General features: G+C 50.3%; 2 protein-coding genes across 2 annotated transcripts in view; both read right to left on the bottom strand.

The window, feature by feature from the left end:
- Positions 1-2905, bottom strand: part of LOC125948432 (uncharacterized) — a 30884-nt gene extending 27979 nt beyond the window's left edge. The window contains exon 1 of the mRNA XM_049674471.1: positions 2240-2905. Coding sequence (XP_049530428.1) covers positions 2240-2293 — 54 coding nt within the window. The 5' untranslated portion in view covers positions 2294-2905. The remainder of the gene's footprint in view (positions 1-2239) is intronic.
- A 1428-nt stretch (positions 2906-4333) lies between these two features.
- LOC125952255 (uncharacterized) overlaps positions 4334-10000 on the bottom strand; it is an 11462-nt gene continuing 5795 nt past the window's right edge. Inside the window, exon 2 of the mRNA XM_049681615.1 lies at positions 4334-4420. Coding sequence (XP_049537572.1) covers positions 4334-4420 — 87 coding nt within the window. The remainder of the gene's footprint in view (positions 4421-10000) is intronic.

Genomic DNA, 10000 nt, shown 5'->3' with positions numbered 1-10000 from the left:
GTTCGAATGACCACCACCGAGAGAGGCGACGGCGCAACCAAAACTAACCGCAAACCGTTGGAATCGGTTGGCATGTAACTCTATCTTCGCTTTCTAAACGCACTGCAAACGCCCCCTTTTGAACCACGAAACCAACGGGGGGCCAGGACTCCACTTATAGAGGCATAAAATGGACCAACGGGAGTGTGGAAGTTAGATGGCGATAAGTGATCCTTTATACGGATCCTTATTACTTATTCAACACTTCACACACTTCACTGAATGAAGGAGCACCCACTAGGCCACTAAACGGTTAGCAGACACTCCTCGAAGGGACGGAGGTCCTGTGCTGTTGGCTGTCGAACGGCGGACGGTGTACTACTACACGGCACGACACGCCAACAGCAGTAGCAGTAGCCATACGACTTCGTGTGAGTTCGTGAAACTAGCTAGAATTGCATCGTTCGCGGACGATACCGAGTGGTTCGTGGTGTCCGTGTCGTTCGCCTCCCCCTCGAAACAAAAAAAAAACACCCCGACGATAGTGTCCCACGGCGCCGCTACTAGAACCGTATAGAACCGTACGCGGGGTATTAAGGGTGCAGAAAGGAGAGTACTTGGGGTTGTTCTAAAAGTGACTCTCCTTGGCAGCTAGCCAACCAGCTGAACGTGTATTCGTTCCACAGAATGATCTACTAAAAACGAAACCCAAGAAGAAAACACATAAATGAAGGAACTCTAAGCATATTGATCACTGCATACTTGGATTGGTTGCGACTTTTCATCCCACCCATCAAGTAGCCCGCGGTTCTACGGTTTGTTCTGTGTGTTTATCGGTTTCACTTCTACATCGAGAAGGGGAAGCAGCAGAGAGACTGCTCCGGCCTATACGCCCCTTTCCGTACTGGCACCTTCGTACGCGTTGGCGTATCCTAGGCCTGGCCAGGACGCGGTGGTTCCCCCTATCGGAACAACGGTGTAACAGTACGCAAGGGCTCCGAAATGAAAAACGAAAATCCTCATCAAACCCCCGTGGCCAGCGGGTACGAACGCGTAGAATGAACGCAAAGGGAACCCACCGGTAGGTTACAGCCGGTCAAACGCGACCGAATGTGCAGTCGGCGGCCGGCGTTCGATTGCCGGCATGCGACCGGCGACCGGCAACCGGCATGCGACCGGCATGCGCACTGCCAATGTTGTCCTCCCATTCGCACGACACACGCTACGCTGCTCGGCGTGCTCGGTCGTGGCAAATGCAATCAGGAACCGGAGACCCGGGAACCGACGGACCGAGGGGAGATGGGGCAGGATTAAACCGAGCGTAAGGACGATACGCACGACGGAACCAAAAACAACATCAAACGCAGACATATGCCATCCGCCGAGCACGAGCAACTCCCGTGGAATGGGTCTGAGCCGGAAGGACGAAGGATTCGAATTGGTAGGCATCCAGCCAGCCAGCCAGCCAGCCAGCCAGCCAGCCAGCCAAGCCAGACAACGCCACCGCACCCCTCTTCCTGGACGTTCCATTAGCACTCTCTTATGGCACTCTACTACCCGCTAGCCATCGTTACATTCGTCCGACAGGGCACTTGGCACTCCGGAAGTGCGTACGGACCACTTCGCCACGCCGATGCCCATTCAATTGACCGCTACGTGTTTGTGTGAGCATTCGGTTCGCTGTTTGTTGTTTGAAATGGAAGCATTGGGGCTGACCCCCACACCCGAACCGAAGCTGCTGTTCCCGATGCATACGGAATTAGCATATTTCATGCTGCCGGCTGGCGTAATACAATTAAGTATCCAGCGGCCAGACGGTATGCGACTTTTTGAATAATAAACAAACTCGCTGCGTTTCGAAACCGACCGGGAATGGCGTAAAAAGGAGTGCCGTCTGGCCAGCGCCACGCTTTAGTAATGTGGTGCAGCTCGATCGATTGGAATGGTTGGGTGTGTCGGTCGGCCGCCCGTACGTTGATTTCGCAGGATATCGCTTTTCACGAATCACAAGGAATTTTGGGCTGAAAAAGGGTGCGGTTGTTTGTGATGTTTTCGATGTAAAGGTATGACAACTGATAAGAATGGTACTGGGCATTACGGAAGCAAATATAGGACACTTATAGACAGCGACGTGAAAAATTAACACCATAGCGACTTGAGGAAAAATAAGATATGATAGCAGACACTGGGTATGTCCTTCCAAAGACAGTTTGGCACTTCATTCAGAACACAAACAAAACGGTAAATTTAAGCCACTTACCACCTTCTCATCCTCGACCACCTGATCCGCCAGCACCTCGATCGTTTCGTTCATCGACCGGTGTCCGTACGTGCGTTGCTCCTTCTTCGATTTGCTCCGGAACAGGCTGGCCGTTTTGTTCTTCAAATTTAACCGTCGATCGGTCGTACCGCCCAGTAGATCACCGAACGGTGGTGAACTGAACCGCTTTGGGTTAAAGTACGAATAGGCGGCCGATTCCGACTTTTGCAGGCGTTTGGTTGATGGTGGAAGGACGAGTTGCCGACCGGAGCTGGCTGCCGACGTGTTTGCGTCCCGTCCATCGGTCAGGCTTTGGTTGTTGTTGTTGTTGTTGTGGTTACTCGAGGTACTGCTGCTACCGTTGCTGACGCTCGAGTTGTTAAAGTTATTGTTCGATACGGCAAACTTACTGTCCCCGCTGGCCGGCAACAGCAACAGGCCGGCATGACTGGTGCTAGTGATCTTTGACGGTAGCTGAGGTATTGGTGGAGGTTGCTGCTGTTGCTGGTGACTAGCAATATGGGAGTGATGTGAGGAAGGACCGCTGGTGGCCGAGATGAGTGAAGAGCGACGCGACGCGACCGTGTTGTTGATTGGTACCGTCGAGGGTGTTGGTGTTGTTGTACCACAGTAGCTGGTACTTCTACGCGATCGATTCGAATCGATCGTATCCCTATCGGACAGAAGAAAAAAATAGAAAAGGAGAGAGTTAAAAACGTAAAAGGATTGGATTCAGGTGATGCTGATAAGGGACGAGGTTATAAGAAGAAACAACAAAGCCGACGAGTGTCCTCCGGTCATACCTTTTCCGGAACTGTGGGCTACGGAAAAACACGGGACTGATCGGTACGAAGTAGCCAAGCTGTGATGGTCCACCGTCCGGTGGATGGTAAGTACCGATGGTGGCTGGTGTCGGTATCGGTGTACCGGAATCATTTGCATCATCATCGGTTGTCGAGGTGCTGGGCACCTGCGAGGACTCATCGTACTCCTCCGTGCCACCGTCCAGGATCGAGTGTTCGGGGACCGTATAGCAGGAAAGGTTCGAGACGGGCCGACAGCCCGGATAATCACATTGTCCCGCGTACCCCGGTCCATACATCCGCATATTTGTGTATTCCATTGCACTTCCCTTCCCCTCTCACTTGTTCTCTTCTCTTGGCTCTTGGTAATGCACTAAAATGTCCCGAACAGAAAGCCAATTGTCATCGTCGATTCATTGCGATCCGTTGGCCACAAACCACAGGAAACCAAACCAGACACCCAGAAACGGACTTTAAAACATTGATTCTGGCACAAGAACAACAAAAACCCGACGCCGGAGATTAGAGAGAGAGCATACGTATCGACCGACGCGGGCCAGCGTGCATCGCCATCCACATCCGGGACCCAGACCCAGGGCCCGAGAAATGTGGTTTTCGAAGACGTGAGACAACATTTCAAACAAATACGAACGACCTCATACCGGCATGGAATGTCAACTTCTACCTCTTGCTTCTTCTTCTTGCTCTACATCATTCGCTCGCTATACCTTCGGTCCCTTGTCTGCCTTCTACGTCTAGGAATGTCCTAAACGGAGACGACCGTAACGTGAGTAAGGGATTCCTGAGACATTCCTGCTGACTTTGTATCGGTTTCCGCTATCGTCTAGGATCCGTCGCTGGCCATCGCCATCGAAAACGAAAATGGAAGGAAGGAAGAAGAAAGCGTTTCCCTCTTGCTTTCTTGGGTGCGCATGCCGTTCGCTTTCAGAATGAAACTGAAACCAACCACACGCCAACCGCTCGGTTGTACCGCTTTTTATGGATTTGCCGTTCCGATTTCGGAAACACTTTTTTCCGGTGCGGGTGCGATGATTTCGAAAACATGAAAGTGGTGCGCGTTTCACTTCGCAAACAATGTCCGATTCCATGTGATAAACGACCTCGATCCTTCTCGATTGCAGATCGAGCATCGAGCGCAACAGCGAATTGTTGAGGTCACGATGGAATCAATGGAAAGGGGAGCGATCGTCGGTGATCTAGAAACCGATCATCATAATCATCATCATCATCGATCTACGATTGCAAGCAACAGCATAAAGCAGGGCAAACACTAGTGGTTCTGCGTCTCACCGATCACGCCCAGATCACAGCATGAATGATGCTGACTGTGCTCTCGGTTGACGCACGCCGATGAACCCTAAAATGGGTCAAATAGGCGTTTGGATGAAAGGAAGGAAATGGCGCGCTGAACCGACTACCGGACTCATATTTCACAGCTTCCCGCTCCCGCCCATAGTGTCCGCTCCAAAAGAAGGGCGAATAAAAATATCGCACCAACTTGCCGCCCTAAAACACACACACACACACACACACACACACACACACACACACACACACACACACACACACACACACACACACACACACACACACACACACACACACACACACACACACACACAACACCGGCCGAGTGGGGGGTCGATAATGTTGTCGTTGGCCACATATGGCACAACATCCAAGATTGGTGCAAAAACAAACCCCTAAGGGGTGGCATCTGTTGCTGCTGCTGCTGCCTATGCTCTACCGCTAATGGAAGAAGAATCGTAAAGGGGAGGAAGCGAGGTTTTCTCTTCTTCGTTTTCTTCTGGAGAGCTCAATCGATGATCGATGGGATACTATTTTCGTCAAATTTATGAGCAGCTCAATCTGCTGCCTAGCGTGATGTGATGCGATTATGTTTACCACACGCTAACCTCTGCACTCTTGACAAGCAACCAAAGGGATCAGGGCCGCGTCGTTCAGGAATGCATATCGCTCCAAAATGCTCGATCACTCGATCGCCCTCAGCGATGTAGCCGTGACGTTGATCCCCATTGATGAGAAGATATTTCTGGTCTTAACGGATGTTGATAAGCTCTCCTATAAATGCTTGATCGTGGAATCATATGGACACGTGTTTTCAACGGTATAAAAAGTTGTATTAGTCCATTTACTAACGACTGTTTCATGGATTACGTGATGTCGAATCCAGTGATATTAAAGGTAAAAGGTAATCTATCTGCTATCAAGGCAGCATCTAACATTCACCAAAGCATAACAAAACCTTTTTTTCAGTCTAATTTTATCCACTGATGGCATTGCATCACGATATTTTAAATCATTAAACTCTCTACTTTGTGATATCAAACACTCACAATAAGTGCCATATTCGCAGACAGTTAGTTATTATTCACAATATAAGTTCTTCTTAGTAAATGCCTCAGAAAGATGCTCAGAAATCAATCAAGCGACAACAGACGCCACGAATGAACTTCCACTGTCAGCTCTAATGGCAGTTGGGGCGTTTCAATTTATCTCAAAATACATGCAACGCGCAAAGTAGACGAAACCACTTGTCACAGTGAACTCCCGACACACCTTCTGACCTGGTACCGATGCCATCGCGCGCGCCGCGATCGAGACGAAAAGGCCGGCAGAATGAAAGCCAGCTGTCCGCGGGCGCGTATTTCATAAATTTTGCTCGCTATTTATAGCGTAACCGACTCGTCGTCGGCGTCGTCATCGCGGTTAGGCCAGAAATTGACCATCATTTTTTCCGCAAAATCTACAATCGAATATCGGAAAACCGTCCCGTCTCGTGATCGCGCATTTGACGATCGGTGACATCACGCCCTCTGGATGGTAAGGCCTTCGGTAAATCGGTGCAGGACCTTGCACTTTCTACTTCCCTGTCATCTCAGACCCAATAATATGTACCCTTTCGCACACTGCTTGCTGCTTTGCTGCGTGATGGATGGTAAGCGCCAGAGCAGCGCAGATTATGCGTTTCGACGGGTGTTCGTCTTGGAACGGCGCTTACGACACTGCACCATTGCATCGGGCACTTGTTGTTGCACCGGAGGTTGTTCCTCCGGCACCAGAGCGGCCCTTGACAGAAGAGAGAGTAGGTGGTGGTCGGGGTTCAGCGGGGTTAAACGACTTCTAAATATAAATATATAAATCGTCTGCATGTTCTGGATGCACAACGGGGACAGACCACAGCCCCAACGGCGTAAGCGCCAGCCGATATACCAGCCGAGATGCTATCACACCGCTTGAGAGAAGCGACCACTTCGCGTATGACGAGTGCATGCATGCATCGAGAACCACCATTAGAAGTGCTTGAAAACGGGGTTTCACTTTACTAAAGTGTGCGAACGATCGAACTGAGGGTCAATCATAGTGGGAAATGTTTGTTAAATTGCTCTACTATCCTCGACCGACCCAAAACTTTGCTCTCAACTCCCATTCCAACAAACCAGAAACGCATTCGATCTACTCGCTTTTTCTTCTCCATTTCTATTCGAATCTGTGGCACATCGTGTCTTCCTTGTTTTCGACCGGGGGGGAAAAACCCAATCACGCTTATTCACGCTACACTGCAACCGCCGTTAAGCTTCGTCGGAATTCACTTTCACGCACGCGGTAAGTAGAAGACGGCCGCAACGACTCAACGGCAACGACATGACGACGTGTGCCGTGTGGTCGTCCTGTCTGGCGACAAAAATACACATTTCCGTCTGGCGGTATTTTTCATTCTTTCTTCTGTTTCATTTGCTTTTTGTTTTTTTGTTTTTGCACCAAACGCCGCCATCACCACCATTACAGCTAGCTTGTGCTCGCTAATGATAGCGATCATTAATGCACGATCGCTGCAACATGATAAAAGCAAGCACGAAAAGAACACGATCGCGATTGCACTGAAGTGTACGAGGATTTCATGGAATATGCACAGTAGTGCAGGGAACACAGTAACGATCACAGTGGGACAAGAACACCGACCCCGTAATCCCGCGTCACGGCGCGTCGTGAGCGTGCGTGCTCCTTGTACCGGGGAAATCTAGGTTGCAACTGGCCAAAGGCGACTGGCGATCACGATGCTGATGATCGGCGACACTCGCGGCTGATCTCGGAGAACCAAACCCCAAGAACCCCACAAAGAAGAGCAAGAGCTGTGCCAGTTTCAATTCTCAAGTGATCTCAGCCGACGGAGAGAGTATCTCGTGAATGGGCGCCTGCTGGCGAGGATCAGCACGCGTGCCATGTGTATTCTAATTTAACACGTTCGGTCATCATTCGGCATGGCGAGCGCTTGTCACGGAGAGTGCAAAGATCCAAAGTGAGCACGCACGAAATCGATGAAACGAAATGAACAGCTCGAATGAGCGCGATCCTCACTGGCGATCGACTAGTATAGTAAACCATAGCTAGCATACCTGTGAAGGATGAACCGAGATATTCCCGTGTCCTGGCGAAGCTGTCGTTTTATCCAACATAGTTCCAGAAAAACAAATGCACTACTTACTACGGTAGTTTTATCCGTAGTTACCATAACATACTAACAGAACTCACTACCGGAATTGCATTTTCGACCATTAACCCAATCCTTCCGGAATTAAATGGCCCGATTATCTGCTTGTTTTCTACAGGAAAAGGGCTCAAAAGATGCACAGAAATTCGATGCAAGTGGCCAGCGCGGTTTACAGCGCAACAACCCACAACAAAACCATTTGTTAGTAGGGCCATTAATGTTACATTCCCTTCTTTCTACTAACATCCCAATGAACCCGAATGAAGCCGTTTATGAATCCATCAGATCTTACAACCAAGACGCCTCTTACGGACCATTGTTTCCGCCTGGCTGCATTAGTTCACAGCAATTATGCGTGGAGAGCATCGTGAAACACCAAAGAGAAACATAAAACCCTTTATAGGTCTCTAACCCCATAAGCTATGTGTTTGTGTAGCTAATGTGTGCCGAGCAATGATTAAAAGCAAATCCTCGGAACCTCAGAACGTTAGAACCTCTGATTTTCTGGAACAGAAGAACTTCGATTCGCAATACAGCAGTTGCCTTCAGCAACCGTTTGATGTGTCGGGCATCACACGTCGGCAGCAGTGAGTGTTGCTGCTGGCCTCAGGCAGACGCCAGCAACATAATCATGGCGTTGATGAAACTACAAGTTGCCCCCCCCCCCCCCCCCCCCCCCCGGACTACACGCTACTGGCTGTGGTTTGTCCCACTTTGATAGTAATTGCAACCAATGGGCGCCTCGTAGCTACCAGGCGCAAGAGACAGAGAACCGAGAATGGGGCACTTCCGGTCCGGCACCGGAACCCGGAACAAGGAAAAAAGTCATTAAACTGCTGCCAGCCGATTAACGTTTATTTACGGAGTGTGAAAGGAGGAGAGTTAAAGCCAAACCATTCCCCCTGGAGGGCCGAAACCACGGACTGGGTATACTCTAATTCAACATTAGCCTCGGAGAGGTGGCCCTTCCCCGCCCCCCGCCCTCCTTCCATCAATGGAAGTGCATCCGTGGGAACGACGACGTTCTAGCGAGCGTTCTGCTCGAGATCGGGATAATCGGTCTCGCATTGCGCGTTGCACAGAACCGAGTGGCACCGTGGCCCCAGGAACGTGGACGTGGCACCAACACACATACTGGAGGGGCGGTTTGTGGTTGGATGGAGAAGCCTTTTAAATATTTAATGCAACATGGCCCGTGACGACGGGTGTGTCTTGCAATGAAACACGAGCCATACAGACGACGACGACGCATGCACACACAGCCGGCACTCCTCAGCCCTTCCTATTGCGTTCATGACGCTTCTTTTAGCTTCATCAACCTCCTACTCCTACTGGGCACGTTTCATTAACCTACATTACATTTCGGGATCGGCCGTCTTTCGAATTTGATTCCTTCCGAGAAGAGAAGAGAAGAGAGCGGCAAGGGGCGGCTGTCTGTCCTTTGAAAACCCAACTCATCAAGCCATTCGTGCATGTGGGTTACGGGTTAAATGACCTCACGTGCCACAGCAACGTAAAAAGCCGGTCTGCTCCCGCCCTGTCTTTCCGTATCAGATTGCAAAAGGGGCTCGGCCCGGCTGGGCGGAAAGGGAAGTGTTTTTCGATGTAGCTCCCGTTCCGGATCCAGACCGCACACCGCATATCGAACACGTTGCTCATCTGTCCATTCAAAAACCGCTGAGAGCCCATTGAACGCATCTTCTTTCGTTAATGAGTGACGTGTGCATGAGGACATGTGCCGACCTGGTCTCCTTTTTGTACGCCATTTGCAAGGGGAACGGAAAGGACATGCTGGTGGTCCCTCCCTGGTGCCTGGTAGTGATGGTTCTACTACAACTGCTGCTGCTGCTCAGGTGCATCATCAGATGGCAGCACGTTTTGCTGCCGTGTACGTGCTCCTGAGGGAAGGTGTTTGGGGTGTATCATGTTCAGACCGAGGGCAAAAAGTCCCTGCACGCCACCACCACACAACAGGTGGCCGCAATTTCAACGCAATTCGAATGGACGGAAAACAACAGCAGAAAAAGGGCAGAAGAAAATTGACGCTGGAAAAATATTGAAAAGCCAGATGAGAACGATGTGAACAGGCCGCCTGCTTCTTACCTGCCGTTCTTGAGGGACGAATCGTCGTGCGTGACTCCCAATATGTCATCGTCTGCAGCGCAAGAAGCCGGAAAAGAGAGAAAAGAGAGAAGAAAAAATGTTGAATAATTAATACGAACAAAAGGGAAGAGTCTACCGTGCACGGAACGTACAGCAGCAGCATTAGCTAACAAAGATGCCCCCGCCCGAAATGCTGCTTGCCAAAACCGGCGGATTTCTTGATCCGCAGCCAGCGATTTCGGTATGAGCGAGCTTAAGCATGAGAAGGTTGAGCTGAGCCACCTCCGGGAGGCAGTAAAACAAATACTGACGAATTAGAAA

Source organism: Anopheles darlingi, chromosome 2 (genome assembly GCF_943734745.1).
Source record: "Anopheles darlingi chromosome 2, idAnoDarlMG_H_01, whole genome shotgun sequence".
Lineage (NCBI taxonomy): Eukaryota > Metazoa > Arthropoda > Insecta > Diptera > Culicidae > Anopheles > Anopheles darlingi.
The sequence above is the reverse complement of the archived record's forward strand: the minus strand, read 5'-3'. Positions and strand labels throughout refer to the sequence as shown.